Source organism: Alexandromys fortis, unplaced genomic scaffold, assembly GCF_014885135.2.
Source record: "Alexandromys fortis isolate MF-2015 unplaced genomic scaffold, M_Fortis_MF-2015_v1.1 scaffold_121, whole genome shotgun sequence".
NCBI lineage: Eukaryota > Metazoa > Chordata > Mammalia > Rodentia > Cricetidae > Alexandromys > Alexandromys fortis.
In genome coordinates, this window is record NW_026068037.1 from 1,224,497 (window position 1) to 1,248,331 (window position 23,835).

At 50.1% G+C, this 23,835-nt stretch overlaps 1 protein-coding gene across 2 annotated transcripts in view; it reads left to right on the top strand.

Moving 5' to 3' along the window:
• Positions 1-23,835, top strand: part of Kif6 (kinesin family member 6) — a 307,139-nt gene that overhangs the window by 259,337 nt on the left and 23,967 nt on the right. For both annotated transcript variants that reach the window (XM_050165072.1, XM_050165073.1), the window contains exon 16: positions 5,061-5,111. In XM_050165072.1, coding sequence (XP_050021029.1) covers positions 5,061-5,111 — 51 coding nt within the window. The remainder of the gene's footprint in view (positions 1-5,060; positions 5,112-23,835) is intronic.

Genomic DNA, 23,835 nt, shown 5'->3' on the forward strand with positions numbered 1-23,835 from the left:
CCACCGCCTCCCATTTCCCTCCTCCTCCCCCAATCAAGTCCCCCTCCTTCATTAGCCCAAAGAGCAATCAAGTTTCCCTGCCCTGTGGGAAGTCCAAGGACCACCCACCTCCATCCAGGTCTAGTAAGGTGAGCATCCAAACTGCCTAGGCTCCCACAAAGCCAGTTCGTGCAGTAGGATCAAAAACCCATTGCCATTGTTCTTGAGGGTTTAGCATCTTTTAAAAGGGCATGTGGGCAAACGAGTTGCTGAGTCTTTCTGGGTTTCTTAGGCTGTCTACAGTGGAGTGTCCTACTACCTTGTCACATGCCTCTCTGGGAGTAGTGCTATGTCCGAAGATAAGTGATAAATACTTATAACTTGATAGCAATGGAAACATCTTCAGTATAGTATAGAATTACAAAACTCCCAGAAGGAGCGAGCTTGGTGGCACACCTTTTGTCCTAGTACTTGTGGGGCAGAGACAGGCAGACCTCAGTGATTTCAAAGCCAACCTGGTCCACATAGAGAGTAACAGAACACCCAGGGCCACATAGTGAGAAACTGTCTCTGTCTCTTAAAAACAAGGAAAGAATGGAAGAAAATAAAGAAGGAGGGAGGGAGGGAGGGGGGAGAACCCTTCCCAAAAGCAGTCTGCAAAGCCATACTGAATCCATGCTGCTGAATCCTACACAAATGGCTGTCCCCAGGACCAGCTTCCGTTCAGTGAGTGATCTCAAGCAAGCTTAGATGCAAAACTGAGTGTGAGGTTTAAGGAAAACTCTTACCTCCTAAACACTGCAAATATCAGGATGCAGAATAAGTTTTGCTTCCCCATGATGCTGACACTTTTCCGAGGACCTGCATAGGTCCAGAGAACCCACACTCCTACAACCCACCCCTTTTGTGTGCTCTGATCAGAATATGGGTGTTCGTAAGGCCGCACAGCCCCAGAATGTTTCTGTTAGTGGGCACTAGCTTAAAGTGCCCTGTCTGCCCCGCCACTCACGCCACTGATGATGAGGCCAGAAAGGGTCAGCAGAGGGACATTGCTAGTTGCTCTGCTGTCCCATGGAGAGGGCTCTCCTTCCTTTCTTCCTTGGCCTGCTCCTTGAGTCTCGCCCCAGTCGGGGCTCCCTGCTTCCCTCTCAGCCTGTCTCCTGCCTGGGCAGGGACTTCTCTGTTTCTATCTCATCTCACCCCTACCTCTATATGCGGAATATGTCCAGGAACCCTGGCGAAAGCCAGCAAATTTATCACCTTGGTAATGACAGCATGCCTCATGCTGAGCGAATTCTGCAATCTCTCTGGGCTCCTCCTTTGCCAAAACTCACAGAGCTTCAAGATCCTGCCGCTTAGAGTGACTGTTATCTTTGCTTGAAGAATGCCTCTGCTGGCAAGTGTAATTAGGTATCAGCCATAAGGCTATTTTTGGAAGCTTGTTTAGGGATATGGCCCTCCCACCGCAAATGCCATATGGTGGGGGATGTCAGTCAATTTGCCACAATTGAGCATTGGGGATTACATTTTACAGCTGCCTTTATCAATATGGGATATTATAAAGGCCACAGTTTTGGTCCCTTATTCTGAGAGTATTTGCATATTTTTGGAGTTTAGAAAATTTTCCCTTTTTATTTACATGTGCAAACCAAGTCCTATGGAAAATCCTTAACCCCTCGCATTCTACAAAAGCCTGCTGCAGGGATGGAGAGGCTATCACTGAAAGGGAAGCAGGGCAACTGGAGACGGACTCGGCCAGACTGCAGCTATGGAAGGGTGCAGGGCTGGGAGGAGCTTGGTCAGGGAGGGACATTGTCAGACACACAGGGAGAGAATCCTCTGCAGAACATTGCGAGGGAGTTTTTGTGGGAGGACTGTAGGGCTTCAAAATAGAACTTCCTTTTTTAAAATTTCCATCTAAATTTTTTATTCCTTAAAATTGTAATATAATTGCATCATTTCTCCCCCTCCTGTTATTCCCTCTAAATCCTCCATGTGCCCCCATCTTTCAAATTCACACGCTTTTCTCTTTAGTTATTCTTAAATACATAAATACAAACTGCTCAATCCATATAAAGTTATTTGTATGTATGTTTTCAAGGCTGACCATTTAGCATGGAAAACCAATTGATGTGCTTGGAATCCCAGAACTCTAAGGTAGAGACAGGCTGACTCCTGGGGCTCCCTGGCCAGCCAGCTTAGTCAAAGTGACCTTCAGGCTCGGTGAGAGACCCTGTCTTTTTAGATGTGCTGAGTGCTTGACTTCCCCGTGCCCCCACATGTGTGTGCACCCCCTGATTTCCCCATACCCCCACATGTGTGTGTGCACCCCCTGATTTCCCCATGCCCCGACATGTGTGTGCACCCCCTGACTTCCACATGCCCCGACATGTGTGTGCACCCCCTGACTTCCACATGCCCCCACATGTGTGTGCACCCCCTGACTTCCCCGTGCCCCCACATGTGTATGTGCACCCCCATACAAACAGACACATACACACAAATGTATTGGAGAACAATTTTGGTATGCCGTGATTTTACCATTTGTTAAATACAAAAGGAAATGTACATGCTAATGAGGCAGCTGGGAGTGGGAGGGAAGTCTAGCCTGGCTATCGTGAACTGCAGGGTAAAGGGGTCTTCAGCATTTCCCGTAGGGATCAACGTTTGATTTATAATTATCAAAGTTGAGAACGTGGCTTCCCGTAAGCACATAGTAAATGCAGTAGAAGTGTGTTTAGGGCCATTCCAAATGACTGGAAGTTCTATCCTAGTACTGAACTAAACACCATTTAACAGTTTTTAAATGAACAACCCCATCATCTTCTTTTTAAATCAAATGTCCTAATACAATATCATTCAAAGAAATGCTACTTTGATAATTACATGTTGAGCAATAACATGGGAAAAATTTTAAAATCTTCACTTTCTGGAATTAAACCATCATGCTTCTTTAAGAGAAGTAAACTGCACATGAAAATGCAGCAATTGATAACAAGCCAGGTTTCCTCCCAGCTCTCCCCCAGCACACTCCCAAGGTTCCACCCTTCCCTGCTTAGAACTGGGAGCAATTATTGCTCAGGCCCATCCTCGGCTCCCTCTCTGTATCTAACCTTCTCCAGTGAGGAAATACGGAAGGCAGTGAGCAGCCGGCAGGTGCACCCAGCCCTCGAGCCGTGGATCGTGACTCCTGGAGGCGGGGGTCAAACAACACTTTCACAGGGTAGCTTATCAGATATTTACTTTACATTCATAACTCAGCAAAACCACAGTTGTGAAGAAGCAGTGAAAATAATTTATGTCTGGAGGTCACCTCATGTAATAAAGGGTCCCAGGTGATCACATATCTGGAAGCAGTGCCCCACCCCCACTCCGAAGAACTGAGGATGCTCAACCTGGAGGGGCAGCCGAATCAGGGAGAGTGTGGTGTCCTCTGCCAACCAGGAATGCCCCCTTTCCATGCTGGCCCCCATGACAGAAGCTGATGTGGGCTCCACTTGTTAGCCTGTTCTATATAGCTTCATTGTGAAACTGCTTGGGATGGGGGCTCCAGCTCATTCTTTAGGATTAAGCTGAGCTCTGCCATCCTCAATCCCTAGATCTCTCCTAGAGTCACCTAGATCTCTCCTGTGAATACCTCAGATCTGCCCACCCTCACCTTGAAACTCTGTGTCCTTATGTGCTAAAGGAAATACAGGAGACAAGGGAGCAACAAGGCTCCCCGGCTCCCCCCAGTGTCCAGTGTCCCGGTCTCAGTTCCCACTTGGAACTGCAATAGGCAGGGCTGACAATAGTATGCTGAGCCCCAGAACACACACTAACCCCAGAATTGTCCGTGTCTCAAGCCCCCAACCTTGGGTTTTTAGAGATAGAGGAAACCCAGAGTCACTGAGTCCCAAATCCTTCAAGGACAGGTTCTCTCTCTCACCACCCATGACGTGCTCTTGCCTGGTGCCTTCGAGAGGTGATTGCTGCCGTCCTGGGAGACTGAGAACAAGTGATCCCTTTGAGGGCACTGACCCTGTGAACTCTTTCCTCCTAACACCAAGTCCTCAGGGTCCCGCACTGAACCTGGAGTTCACTGCTCTGCCTTTCCTATGACCTGACCCACTCCCTAGAGGAACAGAATAAAGCATCCACACATCACTGCTCAGTTATCCAGGAACTTGTCGTCCCGGTCCCTCCTCATCTTCTCTTCTTCATCAAAATATCTCAGGCCAGCTCAGACATCCCTCACAGAGCATGACCTCTGACATGCTACCTCCCAGTCCCCATCTTCTGAGTACTTTTTTCGTGTGTGTGTCTGCACAAATGTGCACGTGTGTGCCAGAGGTTGGTATTGTGTCTTTCTCAGTCACCTCCCTTATTTCTGGAGACAAGGTCTCTCACTGCATGTGGGACTCACTGATTCAGCTAGACTGGCTGGCCAGAAAGCTCCCAAGACCTCCTGCCTCTGCCCGTGCAGTACTGGGGTGCAGGCACAGAGAACTCTGCCCGGCTTTCCATGGGTTCTGAGTATGGGGTTCGTTCAGCCAGCTCTCTGCTCTTCTGAACACTACTGTTTTGCTACTCTTTCCTGAGATGGAAACACCAGAACAATGGCCCACCGTGGCCACGGGTCCACTGACCCCCGTCCACACACCGCAACCTCACCAAGATGACCAGATTATATGTGCCTCACATCCAGTGATCAACTTTTCATACAGCTTCAAAATAAAAGGAGTGGACGGAAGAGAGGGCCTTATAAGTTATTAAAAGACCACATCCTCTCTCCGCCTTCGTTAATAATGGAATTACTTAAGAGACCAGGGCCCCAGCAAAGATTATGAATGACAGGTTTAGATAATTAAACCATGAGATATTGACCTAAGGTGAAATTCATGGATGCGCCAACGCCCATTTCTGCATTTCTCCTTTCCAGCGCCGCCAGGGGCTTGGAAGGGCTCTCTTTAGAAGCTCTGCCTGCCAGTGGTTCCTGACTCTCAACTTTTTCTGTCTCAGTTTTTCAGGTGCTCCTGAGGTGAGGTCTTCTTGCAGCTTGTTGGGAACTCACTTTGGGTTTTCCTTTGTGTCTTTGACAGGTCAGCTGAAGGATGCCATCACCCAGCGGCACCTGCAGCAAGTAGCTCTTGGTGAGTATGATGCAGGGTCCTCGGAATGAATGGGGGGCTGCAGAATGACGGCAGTGTATGCTGCCCTCGGAATGAATGGGGGTGCTCTTCAGAATTAAGGGGATGTGTGCTGTCCTCGGAATGAATAGGGGTGCCCTACAGAATTAATGGGGTGTATTTTGCCCTCAGAATGAATGGGGGTGATCCCTGCATAATAAAGCAGTATTGCTGCCCTCAGAGTGAAGAGAGTTAACACTGCAGAGCCCTCAGGCTAAAGGGGGGCATGTAGACAAACTTTCTTTTCAGGACCAGCCAGCTCACAGATAATGACATGGAGACTTAACTATTTATTATGAAAGCTCTGCCTTAGCGTAGGCTTGTTCCTAACTAGTTCTTAAAACTTACACTAACCCATATTTTAAATCTGCGTTCTTCTGTGTGGCTCAGTTACCTTTACTCTGCACTGCCCTTCCTGCTTCCTCTGCTCCGGCTGGTGACTCTGCCTTTCTTCTTCCAGGCAGTCTCTCTGTCTAGAAGTCCCACATGGCCCTGCTGCCTTGTAGTTCTTTATTACCTCCACCAGAGTGACACACCCTCAACAGTGTGAGGGAATATTCCGCAGCAGGGGTGTATACTGCAGAGCCCTTGGAGTGAGCAGGAGAGGGTCAGGATAATCCAGACACTGGGAGTCAGGAAGGCACCATTGGAGTCTGTACCTGCTCTGGAAGACACAGTTCCCCGACCTGTGTGCCTGCACTTGGCTGTTGGCTGCCTTCCAACTGCTTCCGTATCCTCCCAGGTTTCCCGTCCCATCCCAGCCTGAACCCTGCTCCTAAAGTGCTATCCCGAGTCTTCCAGAGGCAGAGGCAGAGGCAGGACTCATCAGTCCTAACCATAGCGACTCATGGCAAACAGCAGCCCGTCCGTGTCTGTGATACTGCGGGCAGCAGGCCTTTCATCATCACCATCATCAGAGGGGCCAGGGCATCCTCCAGACGGGGATGGCGTGGGGTGGGGGGTGGTCAGTGGCCTGCCTGTTCTCACTTAGAACAAGATGACGGCCCCAGGTCTCTCTGGGCATTCCTCTGTCCTCGCCTCCTACAATGGTTGTCTCACTTGAGTGCGTTGAGAATGTCAACAGTAGACACACACGATCATATTCCAAGGGGCCTGCACCCTCAGTGGCAGACAGACGCAGAAAATGTCCCTCACCTGGAGGATAGTGTCACTCCAGAAAGCGGACAAAACATAGCTCTAGAAAACCGCTTCACTTTCTTTCCAGCTGGCCAGGACTTGGTCACTAATGTTCCAAACACCCAGCAGCACCCCTCCTCCATGCTTGTGATAGCCTGGGTCCGGGTCCTGCCATGACTCACAATTAAGAAAGCCCAGGACCCAGGGCTGATGGAAGGGAAGCAGCACAGAAAACTAATGTCATGAGAGTGACCTCAGTCAGCACACGTGTGCCTAGGCCATCCACCTGGTGAGCCAGAATGTCAGCACACGTGTGCCCAGGCCATCTACCTGGCTCTGAGCCGCCCACTGCCAGCCTCAGCAGGGCCACACTCCTGCACTTCATTGCCAGGGACTTGGAACACCTAGAGTTGACATTTTCCCATGCCAAATGCCTCTGGGAGCCAAGGGGAGGAAGGACGGCCTCTTAGAAAGATACGCCAGCCGACCTGGGTGGTACCTCCTGACCTGGGCTCACTCCGGGCACGGCACTGGCATGAAGTCGTCCCTCCTGCCCCTTTGACATTGCTGGCTCATTAGAAGTAATGCAAAGGTGGAAATGGCACTCAATGCAGAGGTGGGTTTTCCTTTGGACCTGGAAAAGCATGCATGTAGCATGACCATTGAGGCAAGGGCTGCTCCGTCCTCTATGTTCCCCAGACCAGAACCTCCCAGGTCGATCCTCCCCACTGGGACAGGCACCCTGAGGGCCATTCTGGGTGTTCTCAGAAATCAGGAGCCTTAATTCCTCTGCCTGCCTCCCTGAGGCCTTTGCACTGCACAGTGTCAGGGTCAGCAGGGCCAGCTGTCCTGAGGCGGCCATCAGCAAACTTCAGACGGAAGGGACTTGGGCAGAAGTCTAATTAACAGCTTCGGAAAGATCCATGTATTTTAAGAGCATGTTATCCCAATTAGAGATGAGGTTCCAACATCTCCCAGCTGCCGCTTTAGGGACTTGACTCCAGGTTGCTGTCCAGGAGCCTGAGGCAACTGTCTAATAGCTGTGGCCCCACAGACCCCAGTGCACATGGGGTTCTTGTCAGTATGGGAGGTTTTTCCTCCACCCTCACACTGTAACCCGCACTGTGTCAAAGGCTAGGACTTTGGAATAGCCCTCGGTAGGTTGGTATGGTCTGTGGTCTGCTGTCCTGTCCTGTCATTTGAGCTTCTAGTGCAAGAATTAGGCAGTGACTAGCCAGGCAGCATTGGCTCCTCTGCCTTCAGTTTGCGCTCCCTCTGCCTTTGCCTCACCCTTCTTTTTAGGCCTGATCATTAGTCTTTCTGCATGTCCTTAGGTTTCTGTGGAGGTTACTGGTTGGGGGTACCCTAAGAACCGGCCCAATCTAAGCAGGAAAGGTTGGCCAGGACAGCCTGCATAAGGACACATCCCTATATGCAAAACAGATCAGTGTCCGAGGAACTTCACGCATAGACAACCCTATATGCCAAGGAACCCAGTTTCAGTGGTGATGTGAGAGGCGCCATTTGGAAGACATCATTGCCTTGATGAGGGGAATCCAGGGGTGTGCTGGAGCTGGCTCGTTCTACGTCACAAGAACTGGCTGGTGATGTGTCGGAAATATAGGTTGCTGTTATTCAACACAGCTGAGGTTGAGAATCAAATTATGTAAGTTTATAGATGCATTATATTTTAAAACAAAAGCAACAAAACCTTAAATTTCATTCTTTGCTAATTATTATCCATGCATTTGGAGTTATCTGCAGCCACCAATCTTTATGTGAGGGGCGTGGTCTGCACAGTGTGCGCTGTTCTGCATTTCCTCAAGTCCAAATTTATTGACACCGCACAACAGCCTAAAGTCAGCCATGGTGGGAGAATGCACGAGGAATGGGCAAATCTAAACAAGGGCTTCCCCCCGTGTTGCTGCTTTTGCTAGCACGGCACTGATGTACAGACAAGCACCCATGTGGCCAGCTATCTCCTCATCTCCGGCTACAAACACACGTCAGGGCTCTCCTGTTGTACCTGCCCAAAGGATGTGGACAAGGAAACTCATGGAGATTGTGGCATGAGGCAGGACCAGCATTGAGCCCTGTGAGCCCCCTGGATGTGGCAGCCTGAGAGATGCAAGGGTGGCCTTGAAGAGACATATCAATGGCCACTTGTAAGAGCATCAGCAACAGACATGGCTGAGAGGAGAACTGGGTGCTGCATGCTAGCTTGGGACAAATGCCTTGATATTATCTTAGTACAAGCATTACTTGGAGAGTTGAGAGGGTGTGTGCATCTGTATTCTCCTCACTACCTGGAATGGTACAATGGCTGATGGACCAGAAGAGACAACTAGCCTGTGTCTCTGAGGAGTTTCACAGCATGTCTCCTTTAATACTCACAAATCCCTAGGAGGTAAACCCTTCTTCTCTAGCTTTCATAAGCAGTGTGGTGGGAAAAACAGTCAATGCAGGGTTAGGTTTTACCCAGGACCTGGGAAGCAATGCCCAAGTTCAGGCAAGCCTGCTCTGTCCTTTCCGATCCCCAGCCCAGGCCTCACAAGGCTGGTCCCCACATTATGGCTAAGGCTCAAAGTGGTTAGTGGTTATAGATGCATAACCAGATAGCCTGGTTGATTCAAGCTCTGCCAGCTACCACACTGTACTTACTACCCTACGACTTTGCCTGGCGTCCTGGTGTCCGTACAGGGGCACAGAGCTAAGCCTGCCCTCCCAGAATCTCTAGTCTAGCTAGAAGTGGATGAGTACTGAGAAGAGGTCAGCTTTGAGCTGCCAATCTCTAGTCTAGCTAGAAGTGGTTGAGTACTGAGAAGAGGTCAACTTTGAGCTGCCGACGTCTCCATCCCCTGTCCTTTCCCTTGCATGCAACGAACATGCTCAGCCTTGACCCCTTCTAGACAGACTTCCGTGGCCTCTGCCCTCACCCCCACCCAGCCTCTTCTCCCAGGTCTTGTTTTCCTAAGTCCTGTGTGTTTCTGAGCTCACCAGCCTCATTTTATAATGACTAATAATATCCAAGCTATTCTCCGCATTAAAACATGAACTCCTTGAAAGCTGGGTGTGGAGGAATTCAGCTTCGTGTTCCCAGCAGTAAACAGGCCAGATCAATGGGCCAACAGATGCATCCCCAGATGCTTCCATACCCACACATCTCACAACAGTACAATGAGACATTTGAACATAAAATAAAATAAGTCCATTTAAAAGAAGTGGAAGGAGTAAGTGCTTTTGGACCTCGCAGCTGAGCAAATTACACACACAGGCAATAAATTTGGCTCTCTCTTGTCTAGCCGCAGAGCAAAAAGAAGCACCCAGAATTCCTGAGTTTTCATTTTCTGACAGCAGGGAGCACACTAACTAATTTATCTGCAGAGATAGAATTTCTTCCTGGAAACTAAGCACAAGACAGAATTTATTGTGTGGATCCTCATGTAAAAAACACCAAGTGACACCAGAGTGATGTCATGTGAAGGACACCTAGTGACACCAGAATGATGTCATGTGAAGGACACCTAGTGACACCAGAATGATGTCATGTGAAGGACAGACACCTAGTGACACCAGAATGATGTCATGTGAAGGACAGACACCTAGTGACACCGGAATGATGTCATGTGAAGGACAGACACCTAGTGACACCGGAATGATGTCATGTGAAGGACACCTAGTGACACCGGAATGATGTCATGTGAAGGACACCTAGTGACACCGGAATGATGTCATGTGAAGGACACCTAGTGACACCGGAATGATGTCATGTGAAGGACACCTAGTGACACCGGAATGATGTCATGTGAAGGACACCTAGTGACACGGGAATGGTGTCATGTGAAGGACACCTAGTGACACCAGGAATGGTGTCATGTGAACGACACCTAGTGACACCAGGAATGATGTCATGTGAAGGACAGACACCTAGTGACACCAGGAATGATGTCATGTGAAGGACAGACAGCTAGTGACACGGGAATGGTGTCATGTGAAGGACACCTAGGGTCACAGGAATGGTGTCATGTGAAGGACACCTAGGGTCACAGGAATGGTGTCATGTGAAGGACACCTAGTGACACCGGGAATGATGTCTTCAACTGCAGTTTTGTAAAAGACATCCTGGTGTTGTTCAACCAGATGATTCTTGTATCAACCTTCCATAAAAGCGAGACATCTGACATTAAAGCATAACTTGCGTAAAGTGTTTACATGAGCAGCCAGGATGACAGGATCCAGGTACCCTGCTTTCTGACAGTCATAGGGAGGGGGATAAACGTGAGAGCCTTCCACAGGGAATGCATCTGCCTGCCGAGGCCTCTCCTCTCCTCTTGACGAAGGTCTAGGTCACATTCCACTCATGATCAAACTCTTAACAAGAACTGAGGTTAGAACTTAAAGCATGCAAGACACCCCTAAACACGGTGAGAAGAGTGTCAGGAGAGGACAGCCACCACAGCTTTGGGGACAAAGCAAAGGAATGGCCTCTGGCACTCGTCACTGAGACCTCGGACAGCGCTGAGTGTTAAAGAGCTGCCTGTATCTGGAACCACAGAAGAGAGTGTGAAGTAGACTAAGGCTGAACGTGTGTGTGTGTGTGTGTGTTGTGTATGCATGTGTGTATATGTGTAAGTGTGTAGGTATGTTGTATATATGTGTGTGGTGTGTATATATGTGTGTGTATGTTATGTATGTGTCTCTATGTGTGTGTATGTTGTATGTATGTGTGTGTGTGTGTGGTGTCGTGTGTGCATGGTAGAAAGGATAACTGTAATAACTATGCCCTGAGTTGGGCCTGCTCCTCCCCAAGCAAGAACAGTTGGGCCATGGAACACATCTCAGCAAGGACGTCTTGATAAGACAACCATGTATGGAGATCAGGCCCAACCTTGACAGGAAGGCTCCTGCCTGTACCCCCTGCCTCTTGGCTCCATGTAGGAGCCACCTTTCTCCCCAAGCTTTGCTCAGGCCCTGGGGAACTGTCTGAACCCACCCACATGACCCTGTTAGGGATATCACTGGAGGCTCTGACACAGTGCAGGGAGCCCGTGATGACCTGACTCCTTCAGAACCACTTGGCCTTTGGGAGACTCACAAACTGGGGCACAAGCAGCCTATCAGAGAGGGGGCACACACCAGTCCACACACTTACCATCAACCCAGCCCCAGTGAAAGCGGCTCCTGCCAGTGTTGTGGCCCTGCTTCATCCCCAGTTTCTCCAGTACTCACAGCAACGAGAAGATCCAAAGACACCGCCAGGTCCTACGGGCATCAGGGACCCCTTAAATCCTACTCTTCCGAGTCCTTCTCCCTCTGCCTCACCCCTGTCCTGCCAGCCTCAGCAACAAGAAGGACCCTTGACTCATCACCAGCCTGGCACATGCTCTTGAAGGTGACTCACTAAGTCCCTCATAGGGCCTTAAGGAAGTTAACGGTCTCTGTGGGCTGTCCCCTCCCTTCCTCCAGCTCATCCTTCAAGAGCTTTGCTCCCTCAAAAAGCTCCTGCAGTGACCTCTTGTGGCTCCCTGTTCTTCAGAGAGCCTGTGCTTCAGCTTGCCCCATTTCATTAAGATCATCCGGGCACCACAATTTGAGAGAAATACAGGACAAACCATGCACATATACTCCCAGGCCTGAGTGTGATTGGGGGTGGGAGACCAGTAGCCCCAGACATCCAGTATGCTTGAGGTAGAGACAAAGTGTTTAACACATGTCTACAGTGGACTCTGAGGGACCAAGAGAGGAGGCTCACCCCTCAGGAGTGCCGATGACAGTGAGCAGAAACTGTATGTAAGTAGCAAGGGTCCAGGGTGGTCCCCAAGCCCAGTTCAGGTCCCGGCATGGTTCCCAAGCCCAGTCAGGATCCCAGCATGGTTTCCAAGCCCAGTTCAGGGCCCCGGGATGGTTCCCAAGCCCAGTTCAGGGTACCGGGATGGTTCCCAAGCCCAATTCAGGCAGATGGTCTGCTGCTGTTTGCAGAAAGTGCACAGATTTCACAAGGCTTCTGCCTGTGGCTTTGTTGAAAACGCCCTCAAGTCAAGCACAGAAAGGGTGGCCCTTTGTGTAATCCCGAGCCTTCCCATGTCCCTCCCTAGTGAAGAGCGGGGTGTTTGCATCCATGTCATGCTGGGAACATGTCTGGGTGTGCAGGTCCTCACACCTTTGTGGAGAGGATACCTAGGCAGCCTCTTACTAGGATGAGAAACTGCTTTGTGATTTTTCCATTCTTTGTATGTGTGTATCTGTATGCTTGTGTATATTGTGTGCCTGTGTGTGTGAGAAGGCACATGCATGCTACAGTACATGCCACAAGCATGTGTGGAGGGCAGAGGACAACCTTGGGTGTTGGGTCTCATCTTTCCACCTTGTTTGAGACGAGGTCTTTTGTTTGTTACTGCAGTCACCAGGCTAGCTCATTTATGCACTCACCAGGCTAGCCCATCCATGCATTCACCAGTCTAGCTTAGCTATGCAGTCACTAGGCTAGCCCACTCATGCACTCACCAAGCTAGCTCATCCATGCACTCACTAGGCTAGGCTAGCCCATCTATACACTCACTAGGCTAGCTTATTCACACAGTAACCAGGCTAGCTCATCCATGGCTCACTAGGCTAGGCTAGCCCATCCATGCACTCACCAGTATAGCTCATTCATGTTGTTACCAGGCTAGCTCATCCATGCAGTTGCAGCTACTATGCTAGGTCATCCATGTGCTCACTAGGCTAGGTTAGCTCATTCATAACCTTCCCGGGATCCCCCTGTCTCAGCTTCCCAGCTCACCACAGGAGTGCTGGGTTTAAAACTGTAAGCTGCCACACCTGGCTTTATGTGGTTCTGTGGACTTGAACTCGGATCCTCACACTTTGATAGCATCTGTTTTACCCACTTGAACCATCTCCCCGGCCCTGCTCTTTCTTAAAAAACATATTAGATCTGTGAGAATTTTGCACAATGAACTTGGCCAATCTTCACCCTCTCCCCACTCCTCCCAGACCCACCCTGCTTCCCTCCCCACCCAACATCTTTCCTTTCTCATCCATTCACATGTGTGGCCTTCCACTGCTCTATGGTGCTTAAGGGACAGTAAACATAGACAGTGAGAAACTGAGCAGGAAGATAAGGCTGGTGGCTTGCAACCAAATTCTGACATTTTGGGGAGATGTGGAGGATGTGTATGGTGGGGGCTGCAAAAAGCTCCCACCAGCTCTGCGATGGTTTATTAGAAGTAATAATAGAAATAGCCATGCTAAATTATTTAGAGGTTTCCAAACATAGAGGTGGCACAGACCATGCTTTGAGCTTTGTTGAAATGGTTTCTGGTAATCCCCAGAGCTCAATGGCAGATTAGACTTTAAGGGTTCAGAACTTTAAACAGAAAGTGCTGTTTCTGTAGACTCGCTGTGGTGGTTGACTTGATAATAAAATGAGAATCCCAGTGCTATTCAAATTCAACTCGAGTCCCTCATATGGGTATGTCATGGTCACTTAATGGTAAAAGCGTAAGTGTACCAGGTCTTGTTCTTTCCTCCAAGCATGTGGTCATTTCTAGTGGGCTTTACAGCTGCAGTTAGCAGGACCAGCATGTTGAATGGAGCAGAGGAATATACACACGAATCAATCTCTCTCTCTCTCTCTCTCTCTCTCTCTCTCTCTCTCTCTCTCTCTCGCTTACAGGAGGTCTTTCTTCTATATCTCAACTGGAAACTGAGTGACCCCACAATTCAATTGGTCAGTTACTGTTCATCACAAAAACAACCAGTTAAAGTGGTCCATTGTGTGTTTAATTGCAGATCTAGTAATTTGAATTTCTCTCAAAGATAAAACATCTCTCTTTTAAGTCCAGCTAAGGCCAGCTATGTCTGTGGTCAGCTTCTCCACTCTAAAACTCTTCCTTGCTCCACCTGTTAAGGCTCTGTCTCCACAAGGAGGGTTTGGGAGGAAGGCCAGTTGGCACAGATATCTCCTATCTGGTACTGCTCTGCCATGGCTATGACCTGACTCTTCCTCTTCTGGGGTCTCTGGAGTTCCTCCACCAGCGCATCTGCGACTTGAGGACATGCACTTACTTGGACAGTGTACCGATGTGGCCAGGGGTCCTGGCAGGAAGTAGACAGCAGTATTCGTATTAGGTATTGTGAAGACTGAATGAAGGCTAATTCCCAAAGTGTGGGTGAGTGTAGCAAAGTCACAAGGTCACCTAGGACCCAGAGATACCAACAAACAACAAGGCAGGAAGTGTTGTTACCCCAAGGCCCAAGGGCTGCAAAGATTGAGCAGTAACTGGAACATGAGGACAGGGAGGGAGGCATGGAAACCTTGGCCATCTGACACAGCTGAAGCTTGAATGTGACCGTCGAGTCCTGACGCAGAGACATCTACTCCTCCTCGGCTGTCTGGGCTTCTGTCTTTTCCCTCCCCACTGTTGCCTGTGGCGGCTTAGATTAATGAAGACAAATTGTAATAAATATTTGCACAACTTTAATGGAAAAACCAGACACACGAAACCAAGGTTCCTGTGGAGCACAGGAAACAGGAAGGGGAGCGCAGGCTTCTGCACTCGCAATTTATCAATAAACATTCACCAGAGGCGAGTCCGCCCCCTTAGGGGCGGGCCTAACCCTACAGTTGCCTACTAATGGTCACCATTGACCAAAACTAGGTAGGATACCCAGCCAAGGAAGGCCACCTTTCCACCAACCAGTTCCCCAGGGTCAAAGGGAGGGGGCAAGAGAGGTGAGTTTGGTACGTGGATGAAATAGACACAGCTGTCATGAAGCTCCAGGCAGCAGTGGCCTACTCCTTCATTTCTCCCAGGGTCCTGTTCCACCCGGATCCTTATCTAAAATGATCTTGGGCTCCTGGAGTGTGCAAGAGAATCTAGAGGTGTGCTGCAGCCGGCTCACAACTCATCAGAGCCGCCCTGTACATCTCTTCCCAGCTCTGGGTTCAGAAACAACATAGTGGTGACTGAATTCTCCCAAGCCTTTAGTGTTCACTTCTCACTCAGACACACTTGGACCATGGGGTTCCCATCAAGCTTCCACCTGCTGGGAGAAGAGAGCACATCTCCTTACACCCTTCCCTCGATTCAAAGGAAGATGTGAACTGGAGGAAAATGTCTGTTGTTGTTGTTGTTGTGAACTGGAGGAAAATGTCTATTGTTGTTGTTGTTGTTGTTGTGAACTGGAGGAAAATGTCTGTTGTTGTTGTTGTTGTTGTGAACTGGAGGAAAATGTCTGTTGTTGTTGTTGTTGTGAACTGGAGGAAAATGTCTGTTGTTGTTGTTGTTGTTGTTGTTGTTGTTGTTGTTGTTGTGAACTGGAGGAAAATGTCTGTTGTTGTTGTTGTTGTTGTTGTTGTTGTTGTTGTGAACTGGAGGAAAATGTCTGTTGTTGTTGTGAACTGGAGGAAAATGTCTGTTGTTGTTGTGAACTGGAGGAAAATGTCTGTTGTTGTTGTTGTTGTTGTTGTTGTGAACTGGAGGAAAATGTCTGTTGTTGTTGTTGTGAACTGGAGGAAAATGTCTGTTGTTGTTGTTGCTGCTGCTGCTGTCATCCTCCTCCTCCTTCTCCTTCTTCTTCTTCTTGGTTTTTTGACACAAGGTTTCTCTGTGTAGCCTGTCCTGGAACTAGCTCTTGTAGACCAGGCTGGCCTCGAACTCACAGAGATCCACCTGCCTCTGCCTCCCGAGTGCTGGGATTAAAGGTATGCACCACCACAGTCTGTCTGACTTGAAAAATGTCTAGTTCTTTCTTTTCAAAGCTTATCCCCAAGGCATCTGCTTTGGCCCTTGTGAGGTTACAGGAGAATCTGGGCTGCTCGACCAGCTCTTGCCCATTGATGAGGTCCCAGTTCTGCAGTGTGGCCCACCTTGGAGCTCATGTGTGGCTCTAGTGTATGACAGATGATTGCCAAGTCAACCAAAGTAACAAGAGACTCTTCATAAGAGTCCCCAAATCAATCCTAAAAACCTTTAAACTTCCGGGCAAAGCCAGTCAAGTATGGCCAGCGTCAGTATCATTCAGATCTTCGTATGAGAGAAGGCCCGGATCACTCCGTGGCATAGGCAGCCACACTTTCCAAAGACCTGCATGTCGTGACACACAGAGCCATGCTGCCTGGCTCCAGCTGGGAGAGAGGTAGCAGGTTCTCGGGATGTCCAGTTCTTACTTATTTCCTTCTGGATAGCCGCTACAATGCAGCTATGTGGTAACTATAGGTTCATGAATCTGAAAGGGCAGGAGAGAGTATTTTTAAGATTATTTTTGTTATTTTTAATTATGTGTGTGTGTCTGTGTCTGTGTGAGGGTTTGTGTACATCAGTGCATTGTCCAGGGAGGCCAGCAGAGGGTGTCTAGAGTTATAGGCAGTGGTGAGCTCAGAACTGAACTCAGGTCATCTGGGAGAGCAGAGTGTGCTCTCAACCACTGAGCTGTCTCTCCAGCACATGGAGGGAGGATTATAAAATATGAGGTGCTGGCCAGGCAGTGGTGGCGCATGCCTTTAATCCTAGCACTCGGGAGGCAGAGGCAGGTGAATACCTGTGAGTTTGAGGCCAGCCTGGTCTACAAGAGCTAGTTTCAGGACAGCTAGGACTATTACACAGGGAAACCCTGTCTCGAAAAACCAAATAAAAAATAAATAAATATAAACTATGAGGTGCTTTGAGAAAAGGATCTTGGAGACATGAAGAATTGTGAAGAGATATGCGGACAGAGGATCATGGGTAGATCAGAGAATCGTGGGAAGTACAGAAAGGTCTGTGAACTGCTCCATGTGAGCGGGAGAGAGCTCCCAGTTGGGCAGGGGTGGCCGTGAAGTCAAGCTCATGCAAGTGTGAGTATGGAGTATTCCAGGGGTCTCCCTCATGTTGCTGATTGACCACGTGCACACTGCACCCCTCTGTAACCCGCCTCCTCCTCAGGGAAAGTGATGAGGAACAGGAAGAGTGCGTCCCAGGCATGTGATTTGGGGCAGCAGCCCAGGGTAGAAGAGAGGATTACTCACACAGAAGAGTAGAAGGGGCTGACTGGCGTGTGATTTTTCCCCGAGATAGACATCTGTGCTTGTATTAAAGTGTTGCCTCTCTCCCCTCAGAGATCATCTATTCTCCCTGAGGGATGACAGGCAGTGTGTGCAGGGAATGGGTTCCAGGAACTGTCGGGCGTGTGTCCACAGGCTTCTTCAGCACAGCTGAGGTGCAGGCGTGCCGTGTGCAGCTAAGGTACTCCACAAGCCAATACCGAGATGGATAATGGCACAGTGCACCATCAGTCTGATGACTCCAGTTGACAATAAATGTGAGCCATTGCCCAGGCAATGGTCTGATTGGGAAGCCGGACGCTCGCTGACCACCGTGGTGATTGAGCAGCTGGCACTATCCATCTCCGTAAGTGCAGACACTTGGACGCCACAAACAAGATGAGGCTGAGTGATCTGTGGCTCTATGAGGTAGTTTAGTCCAAGAAGGCACAGAGTGGGTGTTGAAAGAATGTGCTGGGTAGCTAAGGAAATGCCTCGTTGCCCTAATACCCAGTCTGGTATAGGAGAGCAGCGGAGCCCACTGACTCCTCCTGTGCTGGGCCCTGACCAAACGGTGGCTGTTACGCCTCACAGATTCTGTCCTATGGAAGCCCAGAGGGTCTCTCTCAACTTCACAATGTGGTTGGGATTGTTGGTGTTGCCTGCCTGAGTCCCTGGGGCCTGTTGCTCCCAGGAGTCCCATGAAATGGCCTGGGTGTAGCAGGCTGGCTACTGCTCATAGCCAGTGGGTAAGTTGTCCATGCCCAGTGGGGACTCAGTTGTGTTTGGGCAGTAAAGGGCAGTCTTCACAAGCCAGTACCTGGGGAGGAACTCAGGCTTCATTTTGGCCATGCTACAGAAAGTCATTCATGGGAAAGAGCACCACCTTCACCCGCTTAGGGTAAGTCAGTACAGACTTCAGTGAGCTGCCTGTGGCTCCCTTCGCCGCTGGAACTGCCTCCAACTCCAGCTTTGAAACTAGGCAGAGCCGGGTTCCAATCCTAGCTCTGCTTACCAGCAGCACAGCCCAAGGAGACTTCCCCCCTCCTCCAGGCCAAGTCCCATCTGGAACAGGAATTGTGAAGACCTCTGTGAGGTACGGTTACAGCCACGAGGGGATAGCATTGCACAGCTTCTACCAAGCATCCAATGAAGGCCAACTGCAGGCAGCTCTGGCTTCCCAGAGAGTGTGTATTCCTTGCTGCAAGTCTCCGAGCCCCTTCATTACAGTGACCCTCGGTGTCTGCAGGGCCAGCTGGGGCTGTGAGGACATACCAATTCTCCCAACTCCTGCACAGGCACTTGCAGTGAGAGTCCAAAGCCTTAGCCGGTTCCTTAACAAGGGTGGCATGGGGATCTCCAGGGGACATGCTGACAACTCTGAACTCAGCGGGTCTGGATGGGGGCCCAGCTGCCGCAGTGCTGACAAGCTCCCTGATTGATTTCAAAGAGCACCCCAGTCGAGAACCACCAAACTGGAGAAATGAGTTCTGTACAGTTCAGGCATCGGCAGCTGTAGTGTGTGAAGGATTGTGGGGAAGCAGAAAGGGCAGCTAGCCACCTCCCCAGTAGACCAGCTCAGGCAGAAGCTGCCATGTCTTGGCTGGTCTCCCAGCAATGGAGGAATCGAGTGCCCTACCCTCTGGCTTCCTGATTTTGCTGCTTGGCTGCCAAGGGCTACCTCCTTGTGTGACATTCAGAGAGCCACCAGGGTAAAACTGAACCCTTTTTCTTGCTTTTTTTGTATTGCTTTGGAGCTGACTGCTCAGTACTGTGACCTCACAGGTCACTCAGGGATAACCCCTCCTGTGCTGCTGTCCCAGCCAGAATCCTGTCTTTGAAAGAAAACCCCTACCCTCTTAGGTGGCTGGGGGGTTCTGTCCATGCCAGGGCCCAGTGGGAACAAAGACCTACAAGCCCAAATGTCTTTTCTATTCCCCCTCCGTCCTTGCTTGTCTGTTGTGCTTGCTTCTGCTTGACTTCTCAGTCCAGGCTCCTTTTCACAGAGGCTGTCTCCCGTCTCCTGCTGGGTCACAATGCAGTCTACAAAACAAACATCAACTTTGGCCTCAAGCCCATCTGGGACAATGTGGGTAGCTTGTGTCTCAGGGACACTGTGCCTTCATCCCAGCCGCCCGAGGTCCCTCGTCCCAGCCTCTTTCCCAGACCTTTTCAACAAGTTTAGAGAACCTGGCACCGCCCCACATTAGCTGCTCCTCGCTGCAGAACAGCTTTGTCTCAGATCAGCTGTGAGGGACTAAATCAAGCCACCCAGCCCACTGTGATTCTCCCGGCTCCCCATGGGTCTCAGTGCCAGCGTCCTTACATCGCCTGTGGGACCAAGCACTCTAGCTCGGTTTCCTCACTGACCTCGGCTCCTGCTGCCCCTTGCCTTACCCACTCCTCCAGACACACAGGCTTTCTCATTGCCCCTCATAGGCACCAAGTAGGCTCACCAAGCCCTTCACATGCTTCTCGGACTCCTAGTTTCTGCGGGTCTCTGCCCTCCTATCCCCTCCGCCAAGCAGCTAACCAAGACATCACTCCACACACTCCGTATTTTTGTCCAGTTTTGTCTTCCAACCTATTATACTGCAGACCTAATTTTGTTGTTGTTGAATGAGGTTCATCTTCAGCACTAAAATTAATCCTTCTGGAATGGGGCAGGACCACTGCCAATGCTAAATGAACATTTCTTGAGGGGCTAGTGATAGATCTCTGTAAGTAATGGCACTTGCTGTGTGTAAATCTAACAAGGTGAAACACTGACACTACAGACTGTCCCCGACCTTTTTCACATGCACACCATGGAACACACACACACACACACACACACACACACACACTGTGTGTGTGTGTATGTATGTCCAGAAACATTTGTTAAACCAGTGAAGGAAGGACCAGAGATCCTAGGGAGCCCCGTGGCATTGCACACTTCCCCTAGCCATGCTGGTCCTTAGTCCACTCAGTAGAGGAACAGAACCCGCTGTGGTGAAGATAATGAACGAGGTGGCACACACTGACCTGGCCCCCAGGGCTGCACCAGCAGTAGCTGACGTTAGCCTTCTGTTCTGTGTCAGACACATTACGAATGATCGCCTGGACCTGTAGCTGCTGGACATCTCATACACCTGCAGTGCGCCCACAGAAACCTCCACACACCCTGGAGTAAGGCAGGAGCCTGCCTCCTGCAAGAGGGCCGTGAACACATGCTGGGACTGAGTCCCCTTCAGGTCCTGTGTCACCCTCACAGTCCTGGACGCTGCCTCCCATAAAAACCAGAGCCCTCCAGTCACCCTTCATCTGCAGCCTCTCTGCTGGCCCCAGTACCCCAGCTGTCACTCCAGAGCAGGCTGTCGTCAATCCCTCTGTGCCCTTGGTCTGCCCTTGGTCAAAGGCGTTAAGAGGAAGATGAGGAAGATGAGGCAGAGTTCTGTGTCAGCAGGTCGCAAGACAGATGGGCCCAGAACTATTGGGGAAGGAAGTGCCCTGACCATTTCAAGGCCCACTGTCCTTTAGTGTTAATACACCACCTTCTGTGTTTCACATCTGCTGTTTTTCAAAGACGGACATCAAATAAACCCGGAATCCAGTGTGTCCTGTGCACAGCATCTAGACAGGACTCCAGGGAGAGACGCAGAAAAGAGAAGGGCTCCACTCACCAGCTCTCAAGCTCCCTGTGCCTGTGACCTGGAGGCCAGGGAGGATCATGGGTAATGAAGACCAGCATTCTGCCTCATAAGGCTGATAAAATGCCCCCGCAGGATGAGAGCGTCATCTTCAGCTGATGACAGAAGACACCTGCTTGCCTAGTGCAGGGAAGAGAGGGTAGTTGGTTTTGCAAAGATAAAAGACAGACTAGTGACCACTCAGCATATGTGTCCATGCAGCAATGAAGCAGTGAGGAGGGAAAGAGGAGAGCAGAGCTCAGCAGACAGACGGGGGGCCAGAGTCCCCGTAAGTGGGGACCCAAGTGTCACCCCACCAGGGCAGGGTACACTGGGGCCACCACTTGTGAAAAGCACAGAAGGCTTTTGACTAACCACAGTCTTAACAGAGAGCCACGCAGACCAGGATGGAGAGAGCTGCACAAACACTTGCCTCGGTCCACACCTCAGCTTTGTCCCTTCCTAGCTGTTTGGCCTGCGCTGTTTATGGAGCCCCGGGACAAGAAGTCTAACTGCTATGTGTTGGTACTGCCTTCTGTGCCTGACTATTCTAAGGACTTGGTGGTGCATAGAGGGCCTGCCATGCGCCTAGTGAACCTGGAAGAGCATTTCAGAGAGAGGGCATTCAATAAGTGGCTAGCATTAGTAACTGACCTGCTAAAGAAGTAGACTGTGAATTACTTGGGGTTTCTGGAGGGTGAGTTTGTTTGACCCAGGGTCTCCTATAGCCCCAGCTGGTTTGACTCTCAATATGAAGCCTGGGATGACCTCAAACTTAAATCCTTCTGCCTCAGCCTCCAAATGATGGATTACAAGGGTGAGCCACCACATCCAACTGAGAACATTCTCTCTCTCTCTCTCTCTCTCTCTCTCTCTCTCTCTCTCTCTCTCTCTCTCTGTGTGTGTGTGTGTGTGTGTGTGCAGGTACAAATGTGGGTGGGTGCACATGCTGTGCCACACACATGAGGGTGGAGGTTAGAGGCAAACTTGAGCTTCCGGGCCTTCTGCCTTGTTTGAGACAAGGCCCCTCTTTTTGTCATTCACTTCTGTAGATACCAGACTGGCTGGACAGTGAGCCTCCATTCGCTGTGGTGGATGCCAGGCTGGCTGGACAGTGAGCCTCCAGCGACTCCGCCTTCAGTTTCCATCTTACCCCAGGATGCCCACTATGGCGCCAGCTTTCCATGCCTATGGGGGAGTCAAACTCGGGTCCTTTTGCCTTCTTGGCAAGTGTACTACCCACAGAGCCATCTCCCTGGCCTGAATTGTGTATTTAACAGCTGGAAGGAGCCCCTTCCTCCCTGTACCGCTCGCCCTAGATGACATGTTAGACCAGGTCTCTCTCTTTTTTTTAAATGTGAACCTCCAAGTTATTTTTTTTAAATATTTATTTGTTATGTATACAATATTCTGTCTGTGTGTATGTCTCCAGGACAGAAGAGGGCACCAGACCTCATTACAGATGGTTGTGAGCCACCATGTGGTTGCTGGGAATTGAACTCAGGACCTTTGGAAGAGCAGGCAATGCTCTTAACCACTGAGCCATCTCTCCAGGCCAGGTCTCTGCTTTTTAAATGAGATAATTAGGCAATAACAAGGTCTCTGAACCTCCATGCGAGGAAATGGGTGGGCCAGCCTGTGAATGAGACCCCAGACTCGTGTGTGGTGTTGTTGAGTCTTTAAAGGACCCTCAAAGTAGAAAAGACGTCCTATGCTGCTCCAGCAAGCCCGTGCAGGGATGGGAGATGAAAGGAGACATGAGTGGTGAAAGGAGACATGAGTGGGAACAAAGTTGGTGGAAATAGCTGGGCCCTATGAAACATGTCTTCGTATGCAGCTGCCAGCCACTGCAACAGAAAGCAAATGGTCTTCTCCCAGAAATGTTAAGTTGACAAGATGGCATTTCATACACAAGCCTCAGTTTAATCCCTGAAACATGGTTTAAAGTGGAGGGTGAAAATCCACTCCATAAAGTTTCCTCACCTCTATATGTATGCCATGACACATATGTACTTCCCACACATAATAATAATAATACAATGATAATAATTGAATAAAATGTTCTAGAAGGAGATTTGAACCCAGGACCCTGGCACCCACACAAATGGGGATCCACACCCAGGATCTGGAAGTTAGCCACAGGACTTGACAGATTAACCTCCTTAAGTCTCATCAGTAAGGGAGGGGTGATGCTGCCTTAAATAACTGCCATCAGAATCAAGTCTGATCTTGTTCAGGGATCGAATGGACTGGAGGACAGGATTTGTTGGTGAGGTGATACAGCAGGATTGGGGGAGGGAGAGATCTTCATTCTGTGGCAGGGAGGGCCTTTATTCTTGGGGGAAGGTTTGGCACCTTTACTCTGTGGGGAGGGAGGTGGGGGGCCATGAGCTGGAGTGCAGGGGTGGAGCTGGGGAGGGAGAGGGAGGCAGGAGAGGGCTTCACTTGGCTGGGCTTTGTGGTGTCTCTGCCTTGACTAAGAAGCACTGCCCAGTGGCATACAGCCCTCATCCACCAGAGGTTCAGCAGATGAGCTAGGAGGGTACCTGGGGATCCCAGCTACAGCCAGGTACCCACACAGAGGAGTCAGCATATAGGTAGGTCACAGCCACCAGCCAGTCCCACTGAAGAGCTGAGACTACCCCAGGCCTGGACACTGGCTCTGTCTCTGGACACAGAGGATACAAACTCTTATCACCTCCAGAGATGAGCCTGAAAACCTCGACCTTCTATGGAGGTGGAGAACAGTTGGCGGGAGCAGGCACGGGGAGCTCTTCTCCGTCTGGAAAGGGTTCCTTCTCCAATGCGGGCATGCGGGCGCCTCTTCCCTGGGGACCCCAGAGGTCAGGAGTGCAGGGAA